General features: G+C 37.6%; 1 protein-coding gene across 4 annotated transcripts in view; it reads left to right on the top strand.

The window, feature by feature from the left end:
- The window catches only part of grin1b (glutamate receptor, ionotropic, N-methyl D-aspartate 1b), a 28,541-nt gene extending 11,565 nt beyond the window's left edge, over positions 1–16,976 (top strand). For 2 of the 4 annotated variants that reach the window (XM_048187676.1, XM_048187675.1), the window contains 13 exons: positions 386–472; positions 560–695; positions 775–902; positions 1,092–1,256; positions 1,832–1,950; positions 2,433–2,545; positions 2,683–2,831; positions 3,455–3,612; positions 4,810–4,971; positions 5,143–5,252; positions 5,603–5,748; positions 12,047–12,157; positions 14,711–16,976. In XM_048187676.1, coding sequence (XP_048043633.1) covers positions 386–472; positions 560–695; positions 775–902; positions 1,092–1,256; positions 1,832–1,950; positions 2,433–2,545; positions 2,683–2,831; positions 3,455–3,612; positions 4,810–4,971; positions 5,143–5,252; positions 5,603–5,748; positions 12,047–12,157; positions 14,711–14,776 — 1,650 coding nt within the window. In that variant the 3' untranslated portion in view covers positions 14,777–16,976. The remainder of the gene's footprint in view (positions 1–385; positions 473–559; positions 696–774; positions 903–1,091; positions 1,257–1,831; positions 1,951–2,432; positions 2,546–2,682; positions 2,832–3,454; positions 3,613–4,809; positions 4,972–5,142; positions 5,253–5,602; positions 5,749–12,046; positions 12,158–14,710) is intronic. The other 2 variants (XM_048187677.1, XM_048187678.1) reach the window with 1 other exon arrangement.
- Positions 16,977–18,686: the final 1,710 nt, after the last annotated feature.

The following is an 18,686-nucleotide window of genomic DNA, read 5'->3' as shown; positions in this document are numbered from 1 at the left end:
CAGCATTTATTTATCAAGATAAATGTTAATTGATAAATATACTATAATTCATTATTCATTTGAAGTATCTATTAATTCACTTATAGAAACTGACATGTAGGTGTGTGGAAATGAAATTTAACCAATATTAATGTTTTAAAAGTGACTGACTATCTTAAAAATTTAGCAGACAAATTAGTTTATTTTCTTTCAGCTCTTTTCAGTGTGTGTGTGTCTTATTTAATAAAACAATTATACTGAATGAAACTTTTGTAAGTAAGCCTACATTGTTCAGTTATAAAAACATTTTAATTATACGAAATTGCTTTTATAATATCCCAAAGTAAATGAATGTATAGTAATGGAAATTAATAAAGGTGATTGACAGGAAAATATTTTGTTCCAGGTTGTAATGAACACTCAGAGGAAGATTATTTGGCCAGGAGGAGAAACTGAAAAACCAAAAGGCTATCAGATGTCAACAAGATTAAAGGTACTTTATTGCAGGGGTTTTGATGCATCATTTTTTCTTAAAACCCCCTTGCATTTACATTCTTGTTTTTTTGTTTTTTTTTGGTAGATTGTCACCATTCATCAAGAGCCCTTTGTCTATGTGAAACCGACGCTACGAGACGGAACATGTAAGGAAGAGTACACTGTAAATGGAGTCCTGATCAAAAAAGTGATCTGCACTGGCCCCAATGAGACCATTCCAGGTATTATGTATTATATTATCCAATATTTTTGGACTAAAGTGCTTTGACCAGATCTGACTTGGCTTGTCTAACTCTATAGGTCGCCCCATAGTGCCACAGTGCTGCTATGGATTCTGCATTGATCTTTTGATCAAACTTGCAATGACAATGAACTTTACCTATGAAGTGCATCTAGTGGCTGATGGCAAATTTGGCACTCAGGAGCGTGTGAGTAATACGATAACATTATTGATTCTTCACCTGCCTGAAGCTTTGCATGCCTTTTCAAAGGTCATGCAACTAGCCTTATTGTTTGTACATTTCCAAGCCTTTCTTCACAGATGCCATTAAGAATCTGCTGAAATATATATTAAGCGAAGCACATGTAAGCATGACAAATTATCTTCCTGATACCAGGTAAATAACAGCAACAAGAAGGAGTGGAATGGCATGATGGGAGAGCTCCTGAGTGGCTTAGCAGACATGATCGTGGCTCCACTTACTATCAACAATGAACGAGCCCAGTACATAGAGTTCTCGAAACCGTTCAAGTACCAGGGGCTCACAATACTTGTCAAAAAGGTGAGTCTCAGATAACCATTTTAATGCACAGACTTTAAAGGAATAGTTCACCCAAAATTAAAATGTGAAGGGTTTTTTGCCATAAAATGAGAAATATTCTGGACCTCACTGACTTTCAAAGTATATGCAAAAACAATTCTTCAGAATATTTTCCTGTTCCACTTTAAAACAACATGAAATTGATAAATGATTACAGAATTTTCATCTTTTTAAAACTGCTTGTCCTGTAAACCAATGAGAAAATAATAGCTGAAGATCTGGGGTCAGTTTCATGGCTACAAAGTTTCAAATAAAGTATCTAAAATGTAATTAATTTTTGGAAAAATCCTCTGGGAACATGATTTTCTGGGACGGAAATAGTATTACAGTTTCTTGATTTAATCGAATTCCCTGAAGCGGGCTTATCTCTGTACTGAGAAAATGCTTTGATAAATCAATTGACTAGAGTACAGTGAAATCTATTAATACACCTCTAACCAGCGTAGATGTAGACTCCATTTGATGCTCCATATGGCGATGCATGTGGCAGTGTGGGTGGTGTTTTTTGGATTGGATAAAGCTGTGTTGTTTTGCAGGAAATACCACGCAGTACACTGGACTCGTTCATGCAGCCTTTTCAGAGCACTCTGTGGTTACTGGTGGGTCTATCGGTCCATGTTGTGGCGGTGATGCTCTACCTATTAGACCGTTTCAGGTAAAGGAAGACTTGTTACATGCATGACACCTTAAAGGGATGGTTTATGCAATCTTGTATGTCATTCATTCTTCTGTGGAACACAATAGATGATATTTGACAAATGTCTCAATGTTTTGTTGTTGTTGTTGTTTTTGTTGTTGTTTTCTCCCATACAATGAAAGTCAATGAGGTCCAATGTTGTTTGGACCCCAGCGTTCTTAGAAGTATCTTCTTTTGTGTTCTGCAGTAGAAAGAAATTAAAACAGGTTTGCAACAACAAGGGTGAGTAAATGATGACAGGATTTTCATTTTTCACTGAACCATCCTTTTAAAACTCATCCTTGGATAGATGTAGAAATGACTGAACACAGATGTGAGAATGTAGCTTGATATTAAGAAAGTTTGCAGAAGATCTCAGAAGTTTGGCTGAATTTTAACAACATATTCTGGATGCAGTCTAAAAGCATCTGTCTCTGACTGATATGCGCTTTGCCCTGCAGCCCGTTTGGAAGGTTTAAAGTAAATAGTGAAGAGGAAGAAGAAGATGCCCTCACCTTATCCTCTGCAATGTGGTTCTCCTGGGGTGTACTTCTGAACTCCGGCATTGGAGAAGGTAGACATCAGCAATGAGAGCTTATTATTCGGTCTATCGCCCCTGTGAGGTGGAAATATTGCTGACTCCGTGTTTGATTGATTTTGCAGTAAGCATAATTTTCTTTATCGCTCTCACCTCCCCGCTTACATTCGCAGGTGCCCCTCGGAGCTTTTCAGCAAGGATTTTAGGTATGGTGTGGGCTGGTTTTGCTATGATTATAGTTGCATCTTATACTGCCAATTTGGCAGCCTTCCTAGTGCTGGATCGGCCTGAGGAGCGCATTACCGGCATCAACGACCCTAGGGTGAGCGCTAAATATGAAGCAGCTTTTTCATGTTATACAACACAATATCAAATAAGACCTTAAATTACCGTGCACAGAGATTTCACATTTCACACGACATATAATTAAGCTCGCCAAGGACACATAATTATGGGTCATTTGCTAGCAAAGGTTATTTTTATTTGCCTGGTTTCATCATAACCTATGTCGATTCTGTCATGTGGGCTGAAAATGAGCAAAGGACTAAATGTAAACATTTGAACAAAAGTAAAATAAATAAAAATAAATAATGCATTAAAATCAATGGGGTATATTCTGAATAGTGTTTTCTAATATGAGATATTTACTTATAAATTTACAGTTTTATACTTATACAGTTGTAGATGCACAGCATTATGACTTCACTGAACATTTTTAGGTCATACTTACTTTGGTTTACCTCTTATTCCCACAGCTATGTTCCTCTCAGAAATATTTCATGTATTTGCAGAGACAAATTAAATTTTTTTTAATTTGCAGACACCAAACACCAGTTTGCTTTAATTATTCAGCATATTTTGAATAAACGGATACTTAAATTATCCTACGCTGCACCGATTTATAACAGTTCATCCAGACCGTCCCACTATTACCTTGTATTCCAGCTGCGAAACCCATCAGACAAGTTCATCTACGCCACAGTGAAGCAGAGCTCTGTGGACATTTACTTCCGGCGTCAAGTTGAGCTAAGCACCATGTACCGCCACATGGAAAAGCACAACTACGAGAGCGCCGCTGAAGCCATCCAGGCCGTGCGAGACAAGTCAGTCAACAATCAAGAGTTCCCCTAATTTTTTTTAAAGCATTGTTATTTTTTGTTAAGTCAGAACAGGTTTATTGGAAGCTGTTGTTTTAAATCTTAAAAAGCACCATATCAAAATGCTCCCTTTAGGGGCCGGGCATAGATATCAATGCCAGGAAGTGGGCAGCAGCGAGATAAATTACCATTCAGTATAAAGGATGATACATATTCCTCTTTCTCCTCAGTGAGTGTGTGAAGAGCAGACAGAGGCTAAACTCCTGTTAGTGTGATTCAGTACAGTATTGTTGCTGAATACAAAGCAGGGAGTTGTTTTTTTTTAAGAAAGACCTTCACTACAAGGGTAATATAGGAACAGATGGCAGACTGCCAGTGTTTAATAAATTTCCCTTTCAAATTTTTAACGTGGAGTTCTATAATCTCCAGGAATTAGATCCACTTATCTCCATTTAGAAGATTCAAGTTCTTCAAGCTGTTTGTGTAAAAAGTAGTAGAAGTGCAAATGATTTATTAAATACAGTGGTGACTAGATGTCTAGGTCCCTCATCAAATAAGTCAATTTGTGTCATTGAACATGCGACTCTTTGGATCATTCTCAAATCTTGCTGGATCATGGTAATAATCAGGCTTTACATAAATTAGTGGCATTCATGCTGCTATCATTTAAGCAAAAGGGGGACAAAATTCTAAGACTAATTCTAATTTTGAAATTGAACAAAAGTGGAAAATTCAATTTCAAATAAAACTTTCTATTCATCAAAGAATCCTGAGGGAAAAAAATATATCATGGTTTCAACAACAACAACAAGAAAAAAAAACGTTTTCAACATTGGTCATTAAAAAAAATATTTCTTGAGCAGCAAATCAGCATATTAGAATGATTTCTGAAGGATCTTGTGACACTGAAGACTGGAGTAATGATGTTGAAAATTCAGCTTTGTCATCATCAGAGGAATAAATTACATTTTAAAGTATATTAAAATGGAATACAGTTATTTCAAATTGTAATGTTTCACCAATATTACCATTTTTACTGTATTTCTGATCAGTTAGATGCAGCCTTGGTGAGCATTACAGACTTCTTTCAAAATTCTTTAAAAAAAATCTTTGAATGGTATTGTAAATGGTAAAGATAAAGAAATTTAAATTACAAAAATGCAAGACTTGTCATATTTTCACTACAATTTTTTCTTCCCATAGCAAACTCCACGCATTTATATGGGATTCAGCAGTGTTGGAGTTTGAGGCCTCGCAAAAATGTGACCTGGTCACCACAGGCGAACTGTTCTTCCGCTCTGGATTCGGTATTGGCATGCGCAAAGATAGCCCATGGAAGCAAAATGTCTCACTGGCCATCCTCAGGTAATCTCAATCAAGACTGATCATCCACAGTACGCCGCTATACTTTTGTTTGCTTTTCTCTTTTTTTCTGTTCCTTTCAGCTAATCCCTAGGCTTACCGCAATCTGTCAACTGTTTCTATTTCTGGAATATCGGATTGTTTGACTGATGCGTTTGGTCTCTGCATTAATAGTTCCCATGAGAATGGCTTCATGGAGGACTTGGATAAAACCTGGGTCCGTTATCAGGAGTGTGACTCCAGAAGCAATGCACCAGCCACTCTCACTTTTGAGAATATGGCAGGTATGATCCACCTCTCACATGATCTCTTTTGCTTTTTAAAGGGTTGTTGACACTGACAGTGATCAAATCCCTCAAGATTGTTGAGTCTCCTTGTCCTTGGTTGCTAGTAAGCATTTCTACTCAACTGTTATATCCAGCTGTATGAGTTAGAAGATTGGTAGTTGCCACATCATTTACATAAACCAACTTTGTTATATCAACCAACGGTCACTGAAGCTCATGTTGCCAAAAAAAACAGAATCTCATTGAAAATGAATGGAAATCCCTTTCAGTAATAGTCGCTGTTTGTTGCCCTCTTTGTCACAATGAAGACTGTCTGGAAATAATCAAACTTATTTTTCATCACGCAGGCGTGTTTATGTTGGTTGCTGGTGGCATCGTTGCCGGGATCTTCCTCATCTTCATTGAGATTGCGTACAAACGGCACAAAGATGCGCGCAGGAAGCAAATGCAGCTGGCCTTTGCAGCAGTTAATGTCTGGAGGAAGAACCTACAGGTACAGCCGCCTCCCAACCCCCAAACTCTTGCTGGAAGTTATTAAAGCCAAAAAATAGGCCAATCTGCAGCTAACCACTGGTTTCTGACACAGAATGAAGAAGTCTCGTAGATTTCTTCTAGTCGCATGTCTGTCATCCGTTCATGATGCGACTTAAAGGTCACGATGAGGCAGAAATTAACACATCACCAAAAGAGTGAACTCGAAAAGAACAGCCAAAAAAGGCAGTCAAATGAAGCAGCGAATGTTACAGTGAACTAAAGTGTTTGTCAATGTATTAATGCATGAATTTCTTTTGTACCAGGGAGTATAAAGGGGTGAACTTACAATGATATTTAGAGCCGGGGTTTTTAAATTTGTGATGACAAGGATATCTGATGATACACTTCCTAAAATATAAAGCCAACTATAAGCTTTCATATGTAAAGACCCATTTATACTGTTTGGAAAAATATTTATACACTAAAATTCAGAAGCTTGATGTTGATAACAATTTTTTAAAGGTGCCATCGAACGTTTTTTTACAAGATGTAATATAAGTCTAAGGTGTCCCCTGAATGTGTCTGTGAAGTTGCAGCTCAAAATACCCCATAGATTTTTTTTTATTAATTTTTTTAACTGCCTATTTTGAGGCATAATTAGAAATGCGCCGATTCAGGCTGCGGCCCCTTTAAATCGCGCACTCTCCACCCCCAAGCTCGCGACTCTATAATACACTGCATAAACAAAGTTCACACAGCAAATATAACACTCAAAATGGATCTTTACAAAGTGTTCGTCATGCAGCATGTCTAATCGCATAAGTATGGTATTTATTTGATTCTGAATGAGTTTGATAGTGCTCCGTGTCTAACGGCTAATGCTACACTTTTGGAGAGATTTATAAAGAATGAAGTTGTGTTTACAACTGGCTGCCCAGTTTACATACTGGCTGCCCTTGTGTAATGCCTCGATCATGGGCTGGCATATGCAAATATTGGGGGCGTACACCCCGACTGTTACGTAACAGTCAGTGTTATGTTGAGATTTGCCTGTTCTTCGGAGGTCTTTTAATCAAATGAGATTTATATAAGAAGGAGGAAACAATGGTTTTTGAGACTCACTGTATGTCATTTCCATGTACTGAACTCTTGTTATTCAACTATGCCGAGGTAAATTCAATTTTCAATTTGATGGCACCTTTAAAATGTTTTTTTTTTTTTTTTAAAGAAGTCTCTATTGCTCACCAAAGCAGCATTTGATTAAAAATTGTAATATTGCAAAATATTATTAGGATTTAAAATAACTGTTTTCTATTTGAATATATTTGAAAAAGTTATTTATTCCTGTGTTGGTAAAGCTGAATTTTTACAAATACAAACACATATTCTTTCAGGATTCTTTGATGAATAAAGTTCAAAAGAACAGCATTTATTTGAAATAGAATTTTTTGCAACAAATTAAGTCTTTACTTTCACTTGTAATCAATTTAATGGTAATTTTAGATTTATAAATCTAAAAAAAAGACAAACCTTTGCGTTTTGTAATTGCTGAAAGCAGAAGATTAATAATGTCAAGTCAAATTAACACAAAGTAAATATTTTCCAGATTTTTATAATTGGCTTTGGCTTTAATACAAGGACATCATAAAAACCAATAATTTAATTTAGGAAACAACATGTTGTCTTTAAAATATCATGCTTAACTTTTTCATATAATATAAATGGGTTTTTGGCATCAAAAACTTAAAAAAATTATTGCTTTAGATAATACTAATAAAGCACAAATACTCAAAGAAAGCAAAGTATAATCCACAGTTACATACTGTTTATAATACAGTGTGATTGTGATTATATCTGCTAAAGAATCTCAAATAGAATCTCACAGTTGTACAACAATGCCTCGAGGTGAAAAGGGTAACAGGCCTATTCATAAATTTGAACATGTGGCCATGCAACAGCACATAAGTGTCCAAAATAATTCCTTTATAATAATGATAAGAGTGGTTCTCAGCAGATCCATGCAAAGACACATTTCTTACCATCCAATCGAAATGCTCAGCATGATAAAGCAGCTCCTGCAGCCTCACTACTGCCACTGGCATTGCTTTTATTGAGCAGCTTGACAAATACACACACACACACACATTAAAGGAGCTTGTGATACTGCTGTGGAGTCAGGAAGATGCATGCTGAGCAGGCCGGCTGAATGTCTCTGCTGGGCTCCAGCGGGGATCAAAACGTCCTCACGCCCTATACAGATCAGTGTCTGTCCGCTGCTGGCCTCCAGCTGTATCCATACACAATGGGTCACAGGCCAACATGATGCCCGGATGTTGGCAAAAGTAACAAGGTCAGCCCATTTGAGACGTGAGACCTGGCTGGCTTACACAACACATGACCACAGCTCTGAACTGCTGTGAAAGTTAGTCCGTTGTTGAAGCGAGATTACTTTTCCTAATGGGATGCAAGTCATTGAGCGTGGCCTTGTTACTTTAGACTCATTATTAGCAGGCACACACTTCACCACAAGGCAAAACAGACTAAATCTAACTAATGGATCAAGTGTCAGTGCGGTATCAAAGCCGACAGCTATCTGATTGACTTCACACATCAGAGAGTCATGTTATAGGGAGTTAAGTGTTTTAACCTCCGGGCTTTACCGCCTACTTGAGTCACAAGACAATGCTGAACAGTTAATACGCCTACACGTGCTGCCCACGTCCAGTCAGAGGTCCAGCATTGTTGAAGGCTTATAATTTGAGATGAACAAAAAACTATATTTGACCATGGATGAGGTCTTTTTGATGATTTTCCTCCCACTGTTTATCGAATAAAAGAAAAATAATTCTTATATAATTTAATTGCAAATGAGCCTCCATGTAATCCCCATAAGAATGGGCAAATATGGATGTTTAACCAGCGCTAATGGCGACCGAGTGTGCCAATGAATAATTCCTTCCTGAAAGCTAAAATCAATTATTCCACATTAAAACCGCCACGCTCATTCCAGGTGCACATGCAACGTATGCAAAAGCCGTACACACAACTGCTTCCTGAATGCATGAACAGGCAGATCTGCCTTGGATGCATTTGCATTTCAAACCAGAGCGAGCCAGAAGCAGATCAGGAGCCTGTGTGATGTGGGCTAGCTGCCCACTCCAGAGGCACTGCCTCATCACAGGGCTTTGAAATGCAATAGATGAAAGCACTGACGGTTAAAGGAGCTTGTACAGTCACCCTTTCTAGAGAAACCAGAATGCATTTATCTGAAAACAGATGAAAATATTATTGTGGGCATTTTTTGTGTCTTGTTTCTTTTGCAATGTTGTTTGGAGAGAGCCAGACAGTGACTAATGATTCATAAATGCTAAAATAATAAATATCTCACACAAAAAAAAGTTTAATGCACTTTACTTTACAGAAGCATTTTGTTTGCCTTTGGACATTGGATTAAAATTAATTTAGAGAGGAACTATGCGGATCATCGTGACTGTGTTTCACGATCAATTACTCTCTTAAATATTAAATGATTTGATGACATTTTTTTAAATGACAAGGCAAGTTTAGGTTGTGAAATGTCATGTGGTGTGACTCCCTTGAGAAATATATTTAAATAATGTATTTTTGGTTATGTACTTGGTTACACAACATTTTCGAGTCAACAAATTGAAACTTTTTTTGAAAATTCTGTAGAATTTTTCTAAACCATGTCAATCCAACATGAATACAAAAAGTACATTTTTAAGAACCTGGAACATTTGTTTTAAATCATATATATGTGTGTATATATATATATATATATATAATCCAAATTCCGGAAATGTTGGGACGTTCTTTAAATTTGAATAAAATAAAAAAAACTAAAAGACTTTCAAATCACATGAGCCAATATTTTATTCACAGTACAACACAGATAACATAACAAATGTTTAAACAGAGAAATTTTTACACTTTTTTTGCACAAAATGAGCTCATTTTAAATTTGATGCAAGCTACAGGTCTCAAAATAGTTGGGACAGGGGCATGTTTACCATGGTGTAGCATCTCTTCTTCTTTTCAAAACAGTTTGAAGACATCTTGGCATCGAGGTTATGAGTTTCTGGAGTTTTGGTGTTGGAATTTGGTCCCATTCTTGCCTGATATAGGTTTCCAGCTGCTGAAGAGTTTGTGGTCGTCTTTGACTTATTTTTCGTTTAATTATGCACCAAATGTTTGCTAGAGGTGAAAGATCTGGACTGCAGGCAGGCTAATTCAGCACCCGGACTCTTCTACGATGAAGCCGTGCTGTTGTAATAGCTGCAGTATGTGGCTTTGCATTGTCCTGCTGAAATACACAAGGCCTTCCCTAAAATAGACATCATCTGGAAGGGAACATATGTTGCTCTAAAACCTTTATATACCTTTCAGCTTCATAGTGCCTTCCAAAATATGCAAGCTGCCCATACCGTATGCACTTATGCACCCCCATACCATCAGAGATGCTGGCTTTTGAACTGAACGCTGATAACACACTGGAAGGTATCCCTCCTCTTTAGCCTGGAGGACACGGCGTCCATGATTTCCAACAAGAATGTCAAATTTGGACTCGTCTGACCATAGAACACTTTTCCACTTTGAAACAGTTCATTTTAAATGAGCCTTGGCCCACAGGACAAGACGGCGCTTCTGGACCATGTTCAAATATGGCTTCCTTTTTGCATAGAGCTTTAGTTGGCATCTGCAGATGGCACGGCAGATTGTGTTTACCAACAGTGGTTTCTGGAAGTATTCCTGGGCCCATTTAGTAATGTCATTGACACAATCATGCCAATGAGTGATGCAGTGTCATCTGAGGGCCCGAAGACCACGGGCATCCAATAAAGGTCTTCAGCTTTGTCCCTTACGCACAGAGATTTCTCCAGTTTCTCTGAATCTTTTGATGATGTTATGCACTATAGATTATGAGATTTGCAAGCCTTTGCAATTTGACATTGAGGAACATTGTTTTTAAAGTTTTCCACAATCTTTTTAACACACTCTTTCACAGATTGGAGAGCCTCTGCCCATCTTTACTTCTGAGAGACTCTGCTTCTCCAAGACATCCCTTTTATAGCTAATCATGTTACAGACCTGATATCAATTAACTTAATTAGTTGCTAGATGTTCTCCCAGCTAAATCTTTTCAAAATTTCTTGCTTTTTCAGCCATTTGTTGCCCCCGTGCCAACTTTTTTGAGACCTGTAGCAGGCATCAAATTTGAAACACTTATGTTACCTATGTTCTATTGTGAATAAAATATGGGCTCATGTGATTTGAAAGTGTTTTAGTTTTCATTTGTTTTAACCCATGTTTGGGTCAAATATGAACAAACTCAACCATTGGATTTAAAATAATTTAAACCAATGGTTGGGTTTGCCCATATTTGCCCAACATTTTTAATGTATATATAAATATACATATATAGATGTAAACTGGTTTACTAACCTGTTTGTGGTATAATTATTAATATATTGTATTGCTGTAAAGTAAAGTGCAGTCGCAGATGGTCACATTTTGAGTCGCTCACTGTAGGGGATCAGACATATGGTCCAAATGTGCTAGTAAATGAGGGAGTGACGGTGCCAGCCAAGGTCAACTGTCATGTCATTCATTTTGCATTCCCTTTTTGGTTCCATGTATTGCATGTCTTCTGGTTGAATTCACCACCCCCCCTTCCAGACGCTCTTGTCTCCTCTTATGAGCCTGCACACCCCTTCCTCCTTCCTTCATATGCCCATTATACCCTCACTGGGATATAATGTCATGGGACTGTGTTAAGTTTCGATTGTTTATTGATGAGTTGTTAATTTTCCCTGAAAACACAAGAACATCTTCTCCCTTTCAAAACGGAGCCTGTTTTTTTTCCATCCGATTACATTTCTTTTGCTTTTTTCCTTTGCTAATGCTTTGGCTTTCCATTTATGGAGTTGCAGAACTGTGGATGAGTGCGGTCTGATCACACAATCCACAGAAGTCCTCCTCCTCCCCTCTCTAGAGTGTCAGGATTGTAAAAGATTCGAAGTAAGACTTTCTATACACATTCTCACCCAGTCTATGCCAGTGTCCTCTTTCCTTGTAGAATGCTGTGGGTGCACAAATGCACCATTCTTACTCACAGCCATGATGGAAATGGAGAGTGGACAGGAGACGCCATTTTAATTGTGATTAGCACTAAAATTAGCAGGGTAGTGCCATTCAGTAGCTTTCGTAGTCGAGGTGCGTGGTGATGGTTGGAAACCAAACACGCTCTTCCAGAGAGCATGAATAATTGTTCTACATATACTGTATATTTATTTTAGGATAGGAAAAGTGGTAGAGCAGAGCCCGACCCCAAAAAGAAAGCCTCTTTTAGGTCCATCAGTACCAACCTGGCCTCCAACATCAAGAGACGTAGGTCGTCCAAAGACACGGTAAGGAGATTAAGAAAATGACGCCCTGCCTGTACTTCTATCTTCTCGCTCTTTTCCTCTTTCTCTTCCTCTTCCTCCTCCTCCTCCTCAGCCTGCCCTGTTTCTTTCGCTCTCTTCCTTTCTCCTGTCATCTCATCTCTCCTCTCCAAAACAAACGTGTCATCTCAGACTATCTTCACCCTCACACATGGAGTTACAGTCATGGCCACATGTCTGTCAGTCAGCCATCTATACTCCATCCAGACATCTGTTGGGAAAGCCCAATCAAGGATCTAGCTGCTAGGGAAAGTGTGGAGAGGGAACAGAGGAGCAGATTTTTGGGGGGGCTTGTGCGTTTGACCTTGCAGGAGGGGGCGAGGTAGCTTCTCCTTCTTAGTGCCTGTGCTGGTCTTTCTCCCGCGCCTAACCTGGATGTGACTTTATGCTCTGTTTTCACACTTTCTTTTCTCCTTTCTTTATGTGTACTCGTGTGTCTCTCCTCTCATTGCTCGGTCCTGTAACGGTTATTTCCATGTACCTCATCTTCCTTTTTATTGTCCCATTTTATGTGGTTGCTCTCACAAAGTCACCCTGTATGCCTCCCGTGATGCACGGTATCGCCATTAACAGCCAAAGACAAGCGACGCTAAAATAACCTAGGCTGTTCCCCCGACAGGCCTGCACTACCAAGATCTCTGCGTTTATTTTTAACCATCCAATGTTTTCTTTGCAGTTCTATGAATAAAAAACCCTTTCATTTTCAGGAAATGCTGCTCAGATGGGTTTTGTGTCTACGTTTACAATGTATTGAACTCTCAGAGCTGGATTCCCAAACGAGCTCGTTCACACAAACGCCTCCTCACTGTGTTTCTCTGGTCCCACAGGTTTAATAAGACGTAGCTCTAAAACTAAACAGCTACCGGCTCTGAGGATTCAATACAAACAAATGTGCAAGCACAAACACAGACTATTTCATTGCATTACTTTAATTGATGTAGACTGAGTTGTTTTTCAATTGCTCGCTAGACATTTTCTGGGTATGGCAATGATTGACCTGGGGCTTTGTTGCATACACCCTCAACTTGCAAAATTACTCTGATTGGCAGCTCATTTGCTCGACAGTTTACAAAGAAACATCCAAATCCATGTAGCTCACATTTCAGTTGATTTCTCCCTCAGTAAGATGGTTTAAATCATTTATAGAGGTGAGGGTGCTCACAAAATGCGTTCTCAACATGATATTATGAAATATTTTTCAAAGATGAAGGTAGAATAGGATCAGATTAAAGATAAAGCTGATTAAAGATGCAAAGTCTACAAGCTAAACAGTGACAAAATGTCTTTTTGAACTGACGTTTACCCATCACAGTCCTAATCATCCTTTTCTTTTCTATCAGTGTTTTTTATAAATGGATTTGAATGGCGTTTTGAATGTCGGTGTCCACACCACATGCCACACTGCCTCTCTCTTCCTCTACCAGCATGACCCTTCTGGTTGTTGTAGAATAGAGCTCTCTTATGCTTTCCCCCTGTTTGTAGACAGGGGGCGCTGTGGTTATGACTCAGAATTGACTTGGAACACCATAAACAACGTTGTTATGAGTGAGGGTATCACGACACCCACTAAAGCCTTCTAGCCAAAACTATCTCCCTTCTGATAACCAGTGTGACTTCTGATAATGAATTCTCAAAGTTGTCATTACTTAAAGGGACCGTCCACGCAAAAATGAAAATCATGTCATCATTTAGGCCTACTATCAATCCAAACCTGTATGATTTTCTTTATTCTGCAGAATACAGTCGTCAATATTTTGAATAAAACTTGGGTTTCAAAACAACACTGGACCCACTGACTTTCGCAGACACATTTTCTTTTGTAGTTCATAGAAGAAGAAAAAAATTGGTTTGGAACAACAATAAGGCTGAGTAAATGATGACCTGTGGGTGAACTATTCCTTTAATTAAATGTTAACCATTTCCACAAATAATATTTTCGTATGTGGAGAGTATAAAATTAAATAAACCTTTCAGTATAATAATAATCATTCAGAAATTGAGAGATACTAAAGGTGAAACCTGTGGCGGACTGGAATTAACTGCACCTTGTGCTGCATATCAGGTCCGGCTGTCATATTTCATTAGGACAGTTACTATGGCGACAATACTTCTAGGTCAGGTAAATTATTAGCCATGGGCCAGAAGACAGAGTGCTCTCGTTTGTGCCATTACAGGTTTCTTGTGCAGACATTTTCATGTTGATATACGGTACCCATTTAAGGAAGCATATTCATTTCGGACTCTAAGCGTGAGCAATGATCCCTTAAGAAAGCGATTGTGCGGTAATGAATCCGTGACCTCGTTCACTCTATTTATCTTAAGCCCCAGCTCAAGGAGGCCTGTCTGTTTTTAAAACACAGCCAAATTATTCTGGATGGCAGATAAACATGGCCTACAGTGGGTGGAGAGATCGCCTCCGTCATAACAAACGTGAACTAAATACCAGGAGGTACAGTACATATTTATGCAAATATATTTGCTCTTACTTTTCCCTTTCTCTTTCCTCCTCATCTATAGCCATATCCCACGGATATTACCGGCCAGCTCAACCTGTCAGACCCCTCTGTGAGCACAGTGGTGTGAAAGTGGAAAGAGAAAGAGAATTTGACAGGCAGAAAGAAAGAGAGAGAGAGAGAGAGAGACTGGAAAAGCAGGAAGCGGTGGGCTCTGAATCAGACAGCTTGAGACAACACCTTCAGCACCGTCATTTGAGCAAAATCCACCCTGTCTCAGCATATGCACACTGAATATGAAACTCTTATGGACACACTGTGCCAAATTCAACCACACTGGAGCAAATCCACACTGCCACACAGTTCACAGCAGACCAACACACTCACAGATACACAAAGTGCTTCACTTTCTACAATTGTTTTGCACATATCTAAAGCTTTTTTTCGTTTTGTTTGTTTGTTTGTAAAAAATGTAAAAATATATTCAGACTTGTGTTTCTCCACATTAGGTCATCGTTCAGTATTGACAAGAAAAAATATGAAAATACCGAATTAGTTTTTCACTTTTATGATACAGGCATAATTATGTTTCATACAGAACATATGTAATCTACATCTTTCTACCTCCACCTAAGATATATGTAGCTTATCTCAACACTTTGGTAGTGTTTTGATGTTTTCCCATTTGAAAAGAGCAAACACAGAACATATCTTTTACTTGTTTGTGTATTTAGATTCGAAAAAGTGGGTCGTAATACTGTAGGTGAAAGTTTGACACTTTTTGATCATCATTGCACTGAGTTTCTTAATATTCAATTCTCTCTCTTTACTGCCGTTTTCAAAACACACTCTCCTGAAGTGGCCCAAGTTGCTTTGGACACATACTGTGGATTTTTGACTACCGTTTTTCTCTACTTTATTTATTAATTTATTTATGTTTTTTTATCTTTTGTAAAAAAAAAAAAATATATATATATATATATATATATATAAATATAATTCTTTTTGGATGAGAATTAACTGAATAAATATGGGGTCTATTCAGCCAGGGGCTAAATGTAGCAGATCCAACCTTTTTTATCATAAAAGTTTAATGGAAAATTTTCAAACAAACGAAAGGAACCCGTTTATGATAAAGAGTGGCGTAGATGTAATGAAGCAGATATTATTACAGGATCTTTTGAGCTTCATGTTGAACCCTGCTTGAAATTCCCTGTAATGATTTCTGTATCATTGTGTGAGCTGGTAGCGTGCATCTTTTTGCTACCACATAGGGACCTTTCCTCGCATTACACATATTTCATCATGTCATTATAATATATGAGCAGTATTATATTTTGTCTGTGTGTAATAATAACACTAGATGCTATTTCCATTGTTTGTTGTCAAGCTTTTGCTCTGTGGACTAGTGAAATGGTTACCGGCAAAAGTGGTAATTTATTTATCTGAGTCAGTCGTCTTTTTACGTAGGCTTTTAAAAGTATGCTGATCAATAATAGATGAGTTATAGTATTAGATCACTGTATAGATCGTTTGTCTCAAACAATCAATCTGAGGGTTTTGCTAACTATTGTGAAAAGTTTAGAATGTGAACTATGCGTACTGTAACAGTAAGTTATGGAGCTATTTTATAAGATGAACAAAATAATATAAGGAATATGTTTTAGATTAAAATTGAGAGTTTTTTTTATAGAAAACAGATAGATTTATAGTTAAGGGTCTGGTGGTCTTTGCTTGACAATATTATTCCGTTTGTTGGGTTGGGTTCAGCAAAATGTCTGAAGTCCAGTTTTACTGTGAACATGACTGTGAGCTGCTTTATGTCAAAGTGAAATCGTTATGAAGCGAATAACGTGTTAAGCAGATACGCAAATTCTCTGTAGATTCATGAATATTAAATATGACCTACTTAGAAAAATATAAGCACTGCTATGTCCATCAAGCTAATATTTCTTCATATAATTGGAATCTATGTGGTGAAACCCCACAACGTTGACAAGAATGAATTAAAGTGTGTGGACTTAAAACGCTCAATAGGAAGCACATCATTGACAAACAAAGCAATGTAACCTGTCTCATTCACTGTTGTGTGCAAACACGCATTATTTCTAAAGCTTTAAGATATTGCAAGGCATCTGAATCTGCTTTTACCATATTTTACAACCACCAAATGTGCTTTTGATGACTATTCCAATACTGTTTGTGTAAAAAAACAACAACTCAGAATTGAATTCAAACAAAGATATATGTTTAAAAATGTGTAACTGCTGTACTCCAGTGTGCCAATAAAATATGTATCAAATGAAAAAATAAAACCTGGATTCAATATGCTCACCGTTCTCTCTCTACCTTTACCTTGCCTTTGTTAGAAAGACTAAGGTTTCATAGTTTCAGCAAATCAATGTCTTCATATTTATTTAATAAAGGAGTACTAGAAGTGGTAGGCGAATGTTTTAGAAACAGAAAATCAGATATGAGGATTCACTAGAAGATTAAGAGCAAAGGTCAGCCTTCACTCCTCCATAATTAACTATGCTTCTATACGTGAACTTTCACACTGAATGCACTACTGGATATATGGATAAACACCATGCGGATGTCATATTTACATTACTATTCAAGACATTTTCGAGAGTGTGATTGTATGTGTTATGTATGTTTACTAGTAGCATAATATGTTTACTAGAACATAATTCAGTGCATTAACATAGTGTGCCCACATTCATTATTCAAAAAGATATGAAATATGCCACAATACTGTTTTTTCATCAGTATCTTGGCATCACTCTGCTCTCATGGGGATACTGCACAGCACGAGAGCACGCAAAGCCATTTGTTTCACTGTCGTGATCAAAGTAGAGCACAACTGACTTAAATCTATTTTAATCTTTCAGGATTTTCTGAAATGTGTGGATGCAGTTGTGAGTTTTCTTTTAATAGCTAAAAAATAAGGTAGGGCATATTCATGCATTATTTATATTTATAGCTGTTGGTTTTACAGTCTCATGCATGGAAGGTATAATTTTTAAAATGCCATAAAATTAATTAATTATTGCACAATCCGCCTCTCACATTAAACAGACATGGTCACAATCTGGTGTGGAGAAGATGTTGTGCCAAGATAGTAGAGGAGGAGGTGCTCTGAATCTGTTTGTCTTGACATTTTGAGCAGAAGTAATCCAGACAGGCGCACAGGTCAGTGAATGGACAAACCCTCAGGCATCTTGCAACCTGATGCGCGTTTGTCTTTGTAAGCTAGAGGTCCTACAGCATCTACATCAACTGAAAAGGTAGGCATTTATAATGGTATTTATATTGTGTTTGTGCTATTTTATATCACTACGATGGTAGGTGTGGCAGCGCATTTATCTCTCACCAGTAGCCATGACATTTAAGTGAACTAGGGTGTTTCTGATGCAGCCCTTTCAGAGTTACTGAAAAAGCTAATAGGCATGGAACAATGTTGATATTAAAGGATTAGTTCACTTTCAAATTAAAATTTCCTGATAATTTACTTTATGTTTATGTCTTTCTTTCTTCAGTCGAAAAGAAATTAAGGTTTTTGATGAAAACATTCCAGGATTTTTCTCCATATAGTGGACTTCAATGGACCACAAACAGTTGAAGGTCAAAATTACAGTTTCAGTGCAGCTTCAAAGTGTTCTACACGATCCCAGACGAGGAATAAGGGTCTTATCTAGAGAAACCATCGCTCATTTTCGAAGAAAATTAGTGTAGAACGCTTTGAAGCTTCAATATATTAAATATACATTGAAGCTTTATATAAAAGATGTAATATAAGTCTAAGGTGTCCCCTGAATTTGTCTGTGAGGTTTCAGCTCAAAATACCCCATAGAAGATTTTTTTTAATTAATTTTTTTAACTGCCTATTTTGGGGCATCATTAAATATGAGCCGATTTAGGCTGCGACCCCTTTAAATGCTCACGCTCCCTGCCCCCGGAGCTCGCGCTTGCCTTAAACAGCATAAACAAAGTTCACACAGCTAATATAACCCTCAAAATGGATCTTTACAAAGTGT

The sequence above is a fragment of the Megalobrama amblycephala genome, linkage group LG4 (genome assembly GCF_018812025.1).
Source record: "Megalobrama amblycephala isolate DHTTF-2021 linkage group LG4, ASM1881202v1, whole genome shotgun sequence".
Classification (NCBI taxonomy): domain Eukaryota; kingdom Metazoa; phylum Chordata; class Actinopteri; order Cypriniformes; family Xenocyprididae; genus Megalobrama; species Megalobrama amblycephala.
Note: the sequence above shows the minus strand (reverse complement) of the source record. Positions and strands in the feature narration are given on the sequence as shown.